At 43.8% G+C, this 14190-nt stretch overlaps 3 protein-coding genes across 4 annotated transcripts; 1 reads left to right on the forward strand and 2 right to left on the reverse strand.

Moving 5' to 3' along the window:
* Positions 1–104: 104 nt before the first annotated feature.
* On the reverse strand, positions 105–6654 carry LRRC42 (leucine rich repeat containing 42). Its single transcript, XM_079313524.1, has 8 exons — positions 6517–6654; positions 5225–5712; positions 2971–3102; positions 1832–1950; positions 1389–1477; positions 1193–1306; positions 956–1040; positions 105–588 (listed from the first exon to the last, which is right to left on the reverse strand). The coding sequence occupies exons 2-8, from the start codon at positions 5695–5697 to the stop codon at positions 332–334; spliced, it is 1269 nt and encodes a 422-aa protein (XP_079169650.1). The 5' UTR covers positions 5698–5712; positions 6517–6654; the 3' UTR covers positions 105–331.
* A 36-nt stretch (positions 6655–6690) lies between these two features.
* IFT25 (intraflagellar transport 25) lies at positions 6691–9072 on the forward strand. Its single transcript, XM_079313553.1, has 5 exons — positions 6691–6879; positions 7309–7415; positions 7732–7800; positions 8334–8377; positions 8841–9072. Exons 1-5 carry the CDS (start codon positions 6782–6784, stop codon positions 8946–8948), a joined length of 426 nt encoding a protein of 141 aa, XP_079169679.1. The 5' UTR covers positions 6691–6781; the 3' UTR covers positions 8949–9072.
* Positions 9073–9555: 483 nt separating this feature from the next.
* On the reverse strand, positions 9556–14161 carry DIO1 (iodothyronine deiodinase 1). 2 transcript variants are annotated; one of them, XM_079313545.1, is made up of 4 exons: positions 13582–14149; positions 11921–12064; positions 10663–10862; positions 9556–10199 (listed from the first exon to the last, which is right to left on the reverse strand). In XM_079313545.1, exons 1-4 carry the CDS (start codon positions 13910–13912, stop codon positions 10110–10112), a joined length of 765 nt encoding a protein of 254 aa, XP_079169671.1. In that variant the 5' UTR covers positions 13913–14149; the 3' UTR covers positions 9556–10109. The 2 variants fall into 2 exon arrangements, with proteins under 2 accessions (XP_079169671.1, XP_079169670.1); XM_079313544.1 differs by having other exon boundaries at positions 9556–10862; positions 13582–14161.
* Between the last annotated feature and the right edge of the window lie 29 nt (positions 14162–14190).

Raw genomic sequence — 14190 nt, forward strand, 5'->3', positions numbered from 1 at the left:
CAGGTGAGCTGCAGTGATTTGTGTCCTGCCCCTGGACAGGCAGGAGAGGAGCAGGGATAGGACCAAGTGTTTCTGGTGAAAAATACCTTAATCAAAAGAGTTAATTAAGGATGACAACAAAAACTTTATTTGAAAAAATTATTATGTATTGAAAATATACAGTAGCATTACCAGCCTTCTTGTCTCTATCCCTTCCCCAGCACAGGTTACCCCACAGGCATGTCACAGCAAACATTTAACAGAACTTGTCTCCTTTGTCACTCTCTCTCAATATGTCCAAATCCTGTCATCAGCAAGAGAACAACAAACAAAAGACCCACTTCTTTCTGACTCAGTAGGTATTTAACAAATCCCAGTCCTCCACAGTGAGGCACAGATGCTTCTGTTTGGAAGTCCTTTCTTTCTCTTGTTCAGCCAAAGCTCTTTTTTTATTGTTCTTTAATTCGTGGCTGCCTGCAACCTCCTTTTTCAGAGGCAAATGGCAATTTTGAATGTTTTCCTTATAAAACTGCAAGTTTCCAGATGCTTTAGTTTCTGGCTCCACCAGTGTGCATTTGACTACTTCCTCTATTCTGCGTGTCTTGCCATCTACAAGCAAAGAAAAAACAACAAGTTTAGATTTTGGGAAAAATAGAATTATGCTATAAAATGCATAACTTTGTGGCACAAATTGTTTTGGCCAAACCAACGTGAAAATGTCCAGTGGAAAAAAAATAACAATTATATTTTGGACTCAAAATTTTAAGGAAAAAACTCAGTTGTTATTATATGTGCTTTACTTGAATTACCCAGCAGTCTAACAAATGAAAAGACTCAAGCACATTGTAATGCAGTCACACAAAGGGCTGAAATTGCACACCTGAGATGTTATTTGTTCTATAACCCCAAAAAGCATGGAAATACTCCTGTAGAAAAGAAAAAAAATCAACTCTGTGCTGTCCATGCAGTTACGTACAGAAGTGAAGAGCTGTTACTGTGGATTTCAACTTGTCCTGGGGTTTCCTGGCTTCCATAACTGCCTGTTCCCACTGCAGAACTGTCTGAAAGAACAGGTGAAACAGTTAAAATGTGTCTTCTAAAATGTACAGAAATATAATTTGAAACAACTCCATCCCTTGTTCTTTCCTATTCAGCGATTTTGTACTCTATAAGGCAAATTTTTAGAGAGTAAAACAGGTTTAACTCCCCTTACCTGTTCTGCCCATCCCTCTGTTTTGCAGTTACTGTGATCAAACTCTTTCAGAGGCACTTTTGAGTGAACCAGGCCTATCTGCATTTGGAGGCGCTTTATGACAGCATCAACATCCTGGGAAAAGGGGAAGTAAAACAGTCAGAGGGCAAGAACCTTTGTTACACTTGTCCAGTAAACTTTTTCTGATGATTTTTACCTTGAGACCTGTCCCAGAAATGTCCAAACAATTCAATTTCTTGAAAGAAAGAAGGTATCCAATTCCCACATCTGTGATTTTAGGGTTACCTAAAGGTAAGGTCAAGTAAAGTTAATTATGTTACATGATGTGGAAAAAGATGATCAAAACACCAAGGAAGTATTTGTTCCAAAAGCTAATACTGGAACTGACTTTCCCCCTCTAATTATCAAAATACAAATATTTACAATACCAATTCTCAAACTACTAAAAATATTGATGTAATTAACAAATGCCTGAGCCTTCAGGTCTGCCCTGTGCCTCCTGGGAGGCAGCTGGTGAAATCTGGGGTTGAGCACTTGGCTCATCAACAAATCAATTGTATTCCTTCAGTGCTAAGGGATATAAATCCTTTATGAGAAAGGACAGAGGTTCTTTGTGTTCTGAGACCATGGAGCACTTACAGGACAAGTCCAGCACCAGCAGGTTGTCCAGGCCCTTTTTCAGCACGCGGACGGGCGCTGTCATCCTGCGCAGGCCGGCGTCTGACAGGGAGTTGTCCTTCAGGAGAAGCCTTTTCACACTGGCAGGAGAGACACAAACAGGTACTTTATGGTCATTGTTTCTGACAGTTTTGCAGAATGTCCTAAAGTTCTGTGTCAGAAGGCTCATCCTGTGCCAAGCCCTACAGGCTCACTGTAAAGAGCAGTGAGAAAGGAGCTGGGTTAGCAAGATTAATAAATATCTTTATATTTCTCTGCTAGCTCAACAGAAGCACTACTTGAGCAGCTATTCCCTCAGCACCAGTGACAAACTGATCCTAGAGCCAAACATTTGCCAACAGAGACAATAAGCTTCTTTGTACCCTGAAGTTCTTTATACCAAGGCTGCCAAACTGAAATGCACTCAAAACTAAGAAAAAATGCTTGGCAAAATGAGAGAGAGCAGATTCAGTAAGTGATACAGCAATGATTTTAAGAAAATAATGAGGTATTATAACAGATTAGTACAACTCAGGAAAAACCATCACACTAAAGTGTTGTCTCCAGAGCACTTCAAGACAAAACCTTGATGCAAACTGCACCAAAGTATTAAAGCAATATAACATCCTCAATTAGCAGTAATCCTACCTGCTGTTTCCAACATTTTCTACTTGTCATTCTTTGGTACCAAACAAAATCACAAAATTTACTGTTTCAAGATGTTAAGTAATCAATTAGTCAAGTTCCTGCTTGCAGAAATCTTCATCTAGAGCACTAGTTTGGTTAAAAATTTGGCTGATAAAGTTCCCCTTTAAAAATAGGAAATGTAAAACTGTTTCAAATGTTATGGATGCATTTTTGACCCAGACAATGAGAATTATAAAAAGCTGATATAAAACATGAGACACTAAATTATCTTGTATGCTTTTAGTACTTTTGTGCTTTGTGTACAATAAATTCTGTATTTTGTTTACCTCCTGAACAGATTTTATGAACAACCAAATCTTCAACCTTATACTCTGCAGCCTGGTGAAACTTCCCTTTAAAATCTCAGCCTGATTCTCTGAAATGCTTAGTGGTAGGAAAGAAAGTGTCATTTTTTTAGCACAAGAAATTGGTACCTAGACAGGGCCTCTTTGGTGAGGTGTTCCAGCAGCTCATGTTCATCTCCAAGTTTACAGCAGGAGAGATCCAAACACGTCAGCTCCCGGAAAGACTTAATTTCTTCAAGCTTTTCAGAGATAACCAGGTATCTGCAAAGCAAAAAAAAAAAAAAAAAAAAGCAAAAACAACCCTCAGTGCTCAGACATGTAAGGAGGTGTCATCCCCAAGTGTCATAAGCACAGTGCACTCGTTTCTGCTAAGTAGCAATGTGAAAATTGACAGAAATTACCCAGCTGCACTAAGTACCTCTTTATGTGCAGCTGGCACACAACATGTCTGAATTCCCAGCCTTCACCTTAAATCACTATCATGGTTTTGATTTGATACAAAATATTGGACTAACAAGATTTCAACTAGAAAATGTTGCTATTAGGAGCTTCTTTACAGATTATTGCTGTATTATTTCAGAATAATGTAAAATATCCCAATTTATCATAAATTAGCTTCACAAACTGCTTTTTCTCAGTGTCTAGGAAGGGTATAGACAAACCCACATTCATCCAGGTTTAAAACCCATCTCAAATGTGGATTTTAAACAGGACAGCTTGTCAGTGGCAAAAATTTTACCGTTTATATATAGTCAATAAAATACTTGACAAGGAATAAAAGCCCAGAACTGGCCAGAGCTGTGGCTACACCCCAGGCAGCAGTTACTCATGGGGTTTTTTTTTTTAGCTGTGCTGGTTCCCTGCTCTGATTCACTCAGCAGCCACGCAAACATCTGTGCTGGAGCTATTCAGTAGGAGGTTTAGAGATGGGAACAAACCACTGAAGAATGGCAGGCATGAGTATGCAGTAATGAGCACGTAGCCCTCAACACCTCCCCTGCAGTCACCTCTTGCTGTCCCTGTGGCAAGACAAGCTCCAAATTCACTGATCTCTCCTGAATCTACCTCGTGTTCCCCATGGCAAGACAAACCCTGAGGTCAGCATCTTCACTGCATAAATTGGGGGTGATTGCTAATTTGATCCCTCCAGGAACACCTCTTTGTTCAGGCAAATAAGAGGACCTTAATATCCTCCCAGTGTAATTTTACCCATTAAACCAGTCCTCACACCCTTTTCCTGTGCAATGTAGCTCTGCAAAAAGCACAACATACAGTCAGAGCACAAGCCAGCTCTTGAGAGATTACTAGCTCAGGGGGGTTCTGGAGAGGAGAGTGGGCTCTTTTAGGAATAAAATTCATCAGAAAATGCCTTAATGCCTTACTTCCTGGATTTTAAAGACTTGATACTTAACTCAGATTTCTGTAATGGCAAAAGATGCCAGAAGCAGCTTAATTTCCAAATTAAACTCATAAAATTATCTGTGCTAGAGATAAAAAGGGAGTAGGTTTAAAGGATAAAACAAAGGATAATTGACTTCTCCTCAAACATTCCTGCTGTGTTCAGAACACCCTTGGCACTTCAGATGAATATGCCAGTACTTTGATTTTAAACTGGATAAACCACCCCTTTTTCAAGTGTAGAAATGGAAGAAATGGGTTCTATTACTGGGAAAGACTTCAGTAGGAGCAACGTTTTAAAAACATAATCCAGTTTTAAACTTGGGAAGACTCTTTCAGTGAAAGATGTGGCATTGAGAAGATGGAAAAACTAGTCCTGGACTGTAATCAGGGCCTTGTTAAAGTGCATTCAGAATGGGAGTGGCAACAACAATAAATTAAGGTAAAACCTCCCTGATTTCAAAACCTGCAACTTACCCACAGGTCTTTATCTTCTTCTGAGCCCCCAAAATGAGACATGACAGCAAGCTTATAGTTAGTAAACCTGAACAATTTGCAAGGGTGTATTTTATCTGTACAGTCAGCTAGTGTGTTGGAAAGCTTTTAAACAGCAATTACAGAAACAACTCATGAAATGCCTGAGAAGGCACTGAGCACATGGATTTCACAGAAGTGTTGATTATTATTGTTAAAAAATAGTTTCAGGTTTAATCCTCCACATAAGATCCCCTGTTGGTTAAAACAAATGTGGTGTATTACTTCTATCATGATTTGTATCTTAAAATGAAACCTGCACCTGCACTTGTAGGAAAGAGATGGGACAAAAGGCAGCAAGCACAAAAATCAGATAAGGCTCAGGGCATTTCATTAAGATTAGGTGGTGCTATAAGCCCAAAATGTATTTTTATTTAATTTAATTTAGGGGAAGCTTGAAGCTAGCAGAAAGGCCCAGCAGATGATGAGATTTGTTAGGGGACACACTTACCTGTTCCGCAAGCACAGTGAGCACAGCACCAAACTGCCATAGGCTTCAGTGAACTTCTGCAGAGCTCTCAGTCCTGTCACTGGCTCTGTGAACTTTTGCCTTGCTTCTGCTGCTGAAAAGAGCTTTTCAGCAATCTGCTCTGGGAAACCAATCAACGAGTCAATGTGATCAACATTGTCAGAAATGTAACCCAGCACTAGGCTGAAGAGGGACTTGGCCGAGTAGCGGAGGTTCCCCTCCTTAGTGTAAGTGAAGATGAAATGATCAGTCCTCTGCCTCCTTGCCCTATCATCCTCCCTGTTCATACAAAGCTCCACTGAGAAACTTCTGGAAAACAGACTAAAAGGTCTTGCTTTGGGAGTGACGTGCTGTACGCCGCCTGCACCCTGCTTTACCATGTGCAGCTTCCCATTTTCACGCACGTATATTGGCCCAGTATCCAAATGGCTTTCTGAGTGGAGACAGTACGACATTCCCCTCGATCAGCTCTGCAGAAACAAATCACAGACAGGTGAAGAACAGCCTGGTGACCCAGGGAAGCCCCCAAAGCTGGCAGCTCCCCTCAGAGCCCTGAGCATGGCCACGTAGCCCCGCGGTGCAAGGAGGGCAGGCTGTGTGCAGCAGGGTGTGATCCGCCTGCCACCAAACCACACACCCCATCCGAGTGCGAGCTGGGCCCGGGCTGGCTGAGAGCCCGGCATGGAGACAGGGGCGGCGGGAGAGGGGCTGGGGTTGAGTGGGAAGAGCCCCCACGACCAGGCCTGGCTGAGCTGCAGGCAGGAACAGGAGAAGGAGAAGAAGGAGGAGGAGGAGGGCACATGTCTGACTGCAGCTGGGCAATGGAGCCTGCTGGAACCTCCCTCCCTGGGAGGGTGGGCATCTCCCGTGCCCCTTCCCCCGCCGGAGCCGGGGTTCGTGAGCGGGGCAGGAGAGCTCAGGGCTGCCATGGCCAGGGGCAGGACAGGGACGGGATCCCCTCAGCTCCTGCCCCGCGGGGCTGGGGATCGGGCCCTGCCCGAGGGGGTCGGGGGTACCGAAGGGATGGGGGAGGCGGGTGCGAAGGATCGGGTCCAACCCGGAGGGGGCTCAGCGGCTCCGCTGGGAAGGGTCTGTGAAGGGACCGGGCCGTGCCCGGGGGTGAGAGCGCCATGAGCGGGCACAGCCCCGAGGGGCGCCGGGGGCAGGGGCACAGGGGAAGGGGCACAAGGGCAGGGGGCACAGGGGGAAGGTCCCCGGCCGCGCAGTGAGGCCGCAATCCCGCTCGTCCCCCGAATCCCCCGGCTCCCACCTACCTGCCCCGGGAGGGGCCGCGCCGTCAGCCGGGCCGGCGCTCGGCGCTCCCGCCGCCCGTCCCGCAGCGCCCGCGGGCGGCGGGCGGGGCCGCGCGGGGGGCGGGCGGCGGGCGGGGCGGAGCGGGGCACGGCGGGAGCGGCGGGGCCCGCCCGGTCTGCCCGCCCGGTCTGCTCCGCCCTGCCGGGGCCATCCCGGCTCCCCGCAGCTCCGGCAGCCGCAGCGGCCTTGCGGGGAGCCGCCGGCGTTCCCGCCCCGCCGCGAGCGATGGGAGCCGCCGACTGGTGCCGGAGCTCGGCGGGGGCCGCCCTGGTCCTGGCCACGTCCAGCGATGCTGATCACCCCGCCGAGAGCGTGGCGGACGGGTGAGGCCGGGCGGGGGCGGCGGGAGCGGCTCCTCCCGCTCGGAGCCCGCCGCGGCTGGCCCGGGCTCGGCCCTCACGCCGGAGTCGCCTCACGGGGGGAGTGCTCGGGGCCCGGCGCCATTGCGCGGTGCTTGTGGTGTAAATGCCTCCAGAGAGCTGCCTCCCCGTCCCAGAACAAGGCACTGCTGAGAGTACCCCAAATAAAAATGCTTACCCCCTCTTTGTCCCCCTCCTTTCCGTCCCTCTCCCTCATCGTCCTCCTGTTTGTCCACCCCTCTTCTTTCCCCCCCTCCTTTCCGTCCCTCTCCCTCATCGTCCTCCTGTTTTTCCACTCCTTTCCCCTCCACATTTTTCTGTGATAAATTTCATTCTGGATAGTTATAGATGGAAAGGTGGAGTTGAGGATTTTGTCCGCTTCTCTCTCTGCAGAAGTTCCAAAACGTTTTGGATGACGACAGGCATGTTCCCACAGGAATTGATAATTGGTTTTCCCAAATGTGTAAAAATCAGCAAAGTCGCCATCCAGTGTTATTTGGGTAAGGCTTTGTTGTAGATAATATATGCTGTATTCAAATGTGTGTCCGTGCCTTAATGAAAGTTCCCACACTAATGTCATAATCTGTACGTAATCACTTTTAACATAAACACTTCACATAAAGATTTAATTTTGCATAACGACTAATTTTCACAAAGCAATCGTCCTTCGTATCCACAATCCCCATAGCTTAGAGAAAAAAATAATTAGTTCACGCCCTTGAAAGTGCTTTGTTGGTTACAAAGTGATTGAATAAATACTAGTATCAATAAACAATGAGAACTTGTGTTGATATTTCAAATTTATATATATTTTAGTGCGGACCTTGAGGATTGAAAGAAGCACATCTAAAGACCCTGTGGGTTTTCAACAGTGCATTGAAAAGGGTAAGAGTGAATTTGTGGGGTTTAATGGGAACAATGTTGCTCTTTTTCAGTGAATCACTGTTACCCCTCATCTATTTGTTGAGTGAAGTGTGGTGTGATGATTATTTTATTAGATTTTTGTATCAGTCACGTTTAAATGAATTCTGTTAACACTGCTGGTCTCTGCAGCAGTTGGAGAGTAAAATGCTGTATAAGGGCTAAAAGCACTACTTGTGCACTTTATGTTCCAAAAATTAAAAACAGGCTTACATAGTATAATAGAGTGCCATTTCCTGCATTGTTTGGTTTGGGGATTGGCTTTTTTTAGTGCCTCTTGGGTGACTTTTTGTAACACTGTAATGAGTAGGACATATATACTGGGATATTGCAAAAAAAGTATTCTCTTAAATCACCTGTAAAAAAAGAAAAAACAACAACAAAAAAACAATGTCTATAAGCAGTGTAAATCCATAGTCTCCTTAAACTCACTTGAACTCTGAGTCCAGAAAAAACTTCAGTTTTCTTCCTTATTTACCTTAAAATATGTTTTCTAGATTTGCAGCACAGAGAAGGACAGCTCCAAGTGGAAGAATTTCCAGTGAGTATTTACAGTGTACATCAGTACTGGTTCATGAAATGGGTTGTCTGGACTAAGTGGGGAGAAACCATAAAAAACCCCAAACATGTCTTTATTTACAATTACTGCTCAGTTGGTGTTAAAGAGAGGAATTTGTAGATTGTGGTGTGAAATTGCACTTCCCAGCTGCTCCTCTGTAGATTATGCTGTGAAATTGCACCTGCCTAGTGCTCCTAAAGAGGTGCAAGGGCCCTTTCCAGAAGTGTGGCAATCTTCCCTCCTTCAATTGCTGCCTTTAAGGCTGCACAACTCAGGAGGTGATGGGATTCTTTTGAGTTGCAGGTCAAAGAATTTGATTTATGTGCAATGCAAAAACAGACACTGAAATACCCCAATCCTCGTGTTTAACAAACTTCTGCACATGTGGTTTGGTAGTTTTGTTACCTCAGAGAAAGCAATAACATTATTTTTATTCTTTCTGCAGCTTCCTGAGTTTCAAGCCACTTACTTGCGTTTCATCATCAAATCTGCCTTTGATCATTTTGTGTCGGTGCACCAGGTGATGGCAGAGGGCACAGCAGAGCACATTTGAGCCCAGCTTAAATTTGGGCCTCCATTTTTTATTTTTTTTTTTAATAAGGGAGCTACACTTTGATAGCTGCACTACAGATAATGTTTATTATTAGAACCTTGTATTAAAATGGTTTTTGAAGGTCTGGATGTGGTATGTATTCCCTGCTGGTTTAATGTATGGAATAGAATGGGTGACTATAGAATCATTTAGGTTGGAAAAGACTTTTAAGATCATCAAGTCCAATCACAACACAGTGCTGTTATTAATTGCAGTAACATCTTTCTGATTTTGTAACCTAAGCTGTCAGCCTAGAATACCTGAGCATAACTGACTCCATTTAAGGTAGTATGTTTATATCAGGCTTAATATATACATAATACATGAATTAAAACTTAATTTCCTGTAATTTTCCTTGCACTCTGAGTTAAATAGAAAAAAAAAGTGTGAGCTACTTAAGTGGGATGTACTATTTCCTACTGTGAAACAAGTCCTTAAAAATTGGTAACTTTCTGATCAGCTCAAACTCAGAGATCATTAGAATGAATATAAGTGTCTGCTGATGCTTAGAAATACCCCAGGGGAGAGAGGCAGGGCAGGAAGAGAAATAATCTGTAGCAAAATGAAGTGCTTTGATAGACTTTTAATAATTGCAGATCAATCCCTTGTTTCTAGAAGTATTTTCTCCAATCAGGTCACAGCCGCCAGTGCTTTGTGCTGGGACCATCATAACAAATACTCATGGAAACAGATGTTGATAGAGATTGTCAGAAGCCTCCTGAAGTCAGTGACAGGGAACATTTTATATATATAAGTGCAGTGTGTATAGTAATGGGCAGTCAGTTGCTTTTCCTGCTACTGGACTCGTGCAAATGTCACCACCCTGAAGTTTATCCTGCAGGATATTCCCTACAAGTGTAAATGTTGGTACCCACAGCTCAGTGGACACAGCTCCCACACTACTCATGTGGTATAAGAGTAGTAAGTTACTACAGAACAGAAGTTGGTCTTGTAGGGATGACACCTGAAAGCTTCTAGACCAACATAATGAACCTCATTCCAGATGCTCCTTACATGCACATACAACATTCTTTTCTTGTCTTATGGCTGTTTTAAAATTCTTTTTCTGTTCCTTAGACTTAGGTTTGTGACTATTTTTGAACTTCTTTGTCCGAATAGTTTTTACTTTGAAGTCCTCTTCTTTTTCTGTTCCAGTTTTTCCAGGATGGCACGTATTTCCTGGGGGTGGTAGTTCCAAGGCCCCACTCCTCCCTGCAAAGGCAATAAAATGATACAGTGATGTTCAAGCTGACAGAGCAGAAATTCTTCAGAGCACAGCAGCTGCAGCAGAACTGTGGGCAGGTGTGCCTTGGGCTCCCTTTCCACTGCAGCCAGTGGGTTACACCCTGCTGTGTCACTGGGACACAGCCAATGTCTGGATCCTGGAGGTGGGAAGTGTTCCTGGATCTCACAGCTTAGATGTACCTTGGGTTACTAGTGAGCCAAAAGATAAATATTTGAGCAAGACTGAGATGTACATCAAATGTGTACACTATAAAGGCCCAGACTGGTTTTGCTGCATGTTCATTTCTCTGCACATTTACAGTGCATTGTGAAATGTTTAGCTCTCAAACAGAATTAAAGACTGTCTGTTAAATGTAAAGCAGTCTAAAGTTACCTTGAAATTTAAAAATCTCTGTACACTGTGCTCATTGCTGCTGATATTTTTTTTTACCTTGTAGAAGACCTTCCCTCCTTGAAGCAGGTAGAGTCGTTCTGGCAGTGCAGCATATTTTGAACTGCTCAGGTTTTCCATAGTGTCTAAAACCACTGGACATAGAGGGTGATTTTTCTGAAGAAATTGTGCTGCAGCTTTTCGATCTTCAAGGCTTCTGTGATTTTTAATAATGACATTGTTTTTAAAAGCCCATCCATCTAAAACAAACGAGGAAGGCATTTAGCAATGAAGGTTTTGAATAGGTGCAAGGGTGTGTCAGATCCCAAAACTAGGTTAAAAGAATCTTGCAGTTTATTCCTATCATCAAAACCTGCCATGAAATGAAAGCCCCCCTCAAACTATGGCAGCACTAGAGCTTTCCAGTAAGTGGTCCCAAGGTCTGATTTTTCCCATTTAATTTAATCAAACCACATTTTCCTCTTGCAGAAACATTTGATGGATTTTAGCTGAATTTTTCCCATATAAATTGACCCTAGAAAGAATACATGTTCTCCACCTGGTGTCTCTTTGGGTAAGGTTTGTCAGTGCTGTTCATTCTGCTTGGTTGTACTCATTAAGCCTATAAACCAAAATTACAGCTCTGTGTGAAGCAAAATGTGAGCCAGGACACACCTTTGTTGTTCAGAACTATGCAAACAAACATTTGCACAGAACTCCCAGTAAAGTAGAAACTAGTAAAAGGGTTTGATGACTTAGTCATTATCTGATTCTCAGTTGCTGAAAATGACATATTGTTAGAAAGCTATAAATGTTAGGTTTTTCTAAAACCTTTAATCCTGGGATAAAACCAGTGCCAATGTGTTACTTATAATCCAGTGTAGATAAACAAGTGTGGTTTGTTTGCTTGCTAATTTTTTCAAATTGGAGTCTGCATCCTGTTCTTGGAAAATGTTAAAAGCTAATTTTTTTTTTTTTCTGTTAACACATAGCACATAACATACTGTACACTTTACTTTTGTTCTATGAAATGTCTTTTCTTCCTGTTTCCAAAAGGAGCTGTACTAACACTGAGAAGCAATTCTTAAAAGATACAGCTGTGTCCTTCATGTGAGTAACTCAGTGTAAAGTCAGAAGTGTAAGTAGAATCTTGGGAGACTTAGGGACACAAACTGCCTAGATGTGGTGTTGCCATTTGATTTGAAGATTTTTCTTCTATTTGCAGCCCCCTCCTTTGCTAGCACCCTTTTTTCTTTCCCCTAAAGGAAGTGACACATTTGCAGCTGTGGTTGGCATCACTGTGGTGTTTGTACTGTACCTACTGCATGAGCTTCCTCAATGTAGATGATAAGGAAATCTGCTATTGAGCTGAAATCTTTGATGAGCTTGTTGAACTCATCAAATTTTAGCATAAATGAAGGTCAGGTGCAGCTTCCAAAATTCAGGATTAAAGGTCGGTTATCTGGGGGAAAAAAAAAAAAAAATATAAAAAAATTGTAGTTAAGCAAAAGGAGGAAGGACAGGATTAAATACACTGAACTGAACCTCTGGTGCAGAGATTCCTGGACAACACTTAAATCACTTCATAAACTTCTCCTAGGTCAGTAAAAGCAGCAGCAGAACCTCTGCATCTCTGCAAAACAGATATAAAGGTGTTTTTCCTAGCCTGACTCTGATCTGTGCTGCATCCAGCAAGGATTTTACCTGAGGGAACCCTGCCCAGTACAGGCAGGAGGCACCCTGCAGTCACACAGCTTCTCTTTTCCTCATCACAAGAGCTAATCTGCAAGTTACCAACATTTTTGGGATAGGGAATTGATCCAAAATGGGCATCTCAGCCTCCCTGAGTTCCTTAGTATGGAGCAATTTCAAAAACACTAAACATGGCCTTCTGCAAGGTTATCCCAGGACAGTGGTTCAGGTGTGGACATTGAGGATAAAGTCCCAGTGCCTTTTCATGTCCAGAATTTTTTTAGATGTGTCAGTTCAAGCTGAGCTGAGGGGAAACTGCAGACTTTTCAGTCATGCACCACAGGCTTTCATGCTTTTAATGTATTTCTGCAATTTCCTGTCCAAACAGGACTCTGGTTATATATTATTATTAAACTAACCTTACACTGGCAAAAGTATCTGCAGTTGCTTACAAATTAACACAGGATTGTGTTGATGTTGGCATCTGTTTGCAAGGCCTTGATTTAAGAGAGCTTGCAGGATTTTTAAGCACCTCTTTTATGCCATGAAATCTGTTCAAGATCTTTCTGGCATGGCTTAACTTAAAAGCTGCTGCTGACATAGATCCACATCCTAAAGAATTAAATAACAGTGGTACCTTCCTGTAGATACTGTGTATCTTTTCTCCAAATTTGCAGCCCATTTTCTACATAAATATCTATATATAATTAGGAATGCAGAGTGAGAGATGAATGTAATCCCTCCCATGGGGATGGAGGCTGCAGCTTAATGATTAATTCCACATTCTACCGAGATCTCAGTGGGAGGCAGCGGACAAAGTACAAAGCAGCTACATCTGCTTTATTCCCAGCCACTTTGGATCTGGAAAAACCCACTGTGTGCTTTCTAGGCTTTAGGCTGGCTAAGGGAGCTGGTGTGGAATTTTCTATATGGACAGGGAATGACAGCCAACGCTCAGGATTTGTTGCACATGGTTCAGTTCTGGACCTTCTCTCCCTAAAACAAATTATTACCGTGGCTGTCTGCAAAAAGTGTTTCCAGGCAGAGCCAGCTCTTGCAAAAAGCTCAGTGGTGTGAAGGGATAGCACAGACAGGGTGATAAATGCAGGTTATTTTTGAAAATCAAGAAGCAGTTGGAGTAAATGTGCTGCATCTTCTCCAGGAGGTGAGTGCTGGTGCTCTGCACGATGCACTCAGGCTCCAGCTGCCTGTCCCTGTTCCCTCAGCAGCATCTCCTCATTTATGCTCTCAGCAAACCCAGCCCAGCAGCCTGGCTCAGTTACTGACCTTCCATGAAATCCAGGAGGTGACAAACTTCCCCATCAAGGGTCACCACCGGCGTGTTGGGAGCAGGGTGTCCCTCGTAGGCTTCATCCTCCAGCCTCTTCCACTTCACCTTCAGCACAAACTGCAAATACTTGAAGCTGAAGAAAGTCGGGCCCCAGTTTTCATAGCTGAACTTTGGATTCTGGTTCATTCTGCTCTTCTCACCCATCTTTAGGATGTACCTTTTCATGGCGTTGGGGAACAGTATCATCAGTGTTTTGCCAACAACAACAGACAGAGTAACCTGCAGCAGAATCAGGATTTTCTGTAGGAATATCCTGATGCTCAGCATTGTGGTGGTGAGGTCTGGCTGGTTGGATGGGAGCAGAATGCAAGGCAGGGGCAAAGGTAGAGTGGGAGGGAAAAGGTTCACGTGCTTGGTTGAGTTTCTGCCTTGCCTTCTCCACTGTCCTCTCCCTGCAGGATCCTGTCAGCTGTGCTCCCTCCACCTGCACCAAAGGCAGCTCACCAGGGTGGGTGAGTGGTGCTCACTGCAGAGCTGTGAGCCTTATCCACAAATGGGAACTGTGTTTTACAAACGAGGGCAGCTGGATCATGGTGTTCTCCCTG

This window comes from Erithacus rubecula (genome assembly GCF_903797595.1).
Source record: "Erithacus rubecula genome assembly, chromosome: 10".
In the NCBI taxonomy this organism is placed as follows: domain Eukaryota; kingdom Metazoa; phylum Chordata; class Aves; order Passeriformes; family Muscicapidae; genus Erithacus; species Erithacus rubecula.

Bases quoted from the DNA above. Each gene is read 5' to 3' on its own strand.
- LRRC42 (XM_079313524.1), bottom strand. From the start codon at position 5,697: ATGTCGTACTGTCTCCACTCAGAAAGCCATTTGGATACTGGGCCAATA. The intron at 3,103-5,224 runs GTAAGTGTGTCC...TTTGCTTTGCAG, and splicing joins TCACTGTGCTTGCGGAACAG to ATACCTGGTTATCTCTGAAA. The intron at 1,041-1,192 runs GTAAGGGGAGTT...CTGTTCTTTCAG, and splicing joins CAGAGGGATGGGCAGAACAG to ACAGTTCTGCAGTGGGAACA.
- IFT25 (XM_079313553.1), top strand. From the start codon at position 6,782: ATGGGAGCCGCCGACTGGTGCCGGAGCTCGGCGGGGGCCGCCCTGGTC. The intron at 6,880-7,308 runs GTGAGGCCGGGC...CTCTCTCTGCAG, and splicing joins GCCGAGAGCGTGGCGGACGG to AAGTTCCAAAACGTTTTGGA. The intron at 7,416-7,731 runs GTAAGGCTTTGT...TATATATTTTAG, and splicing joins CGCCATCCAGTGTTATTTGG to TGCGGACCTTGAGGATTGAA.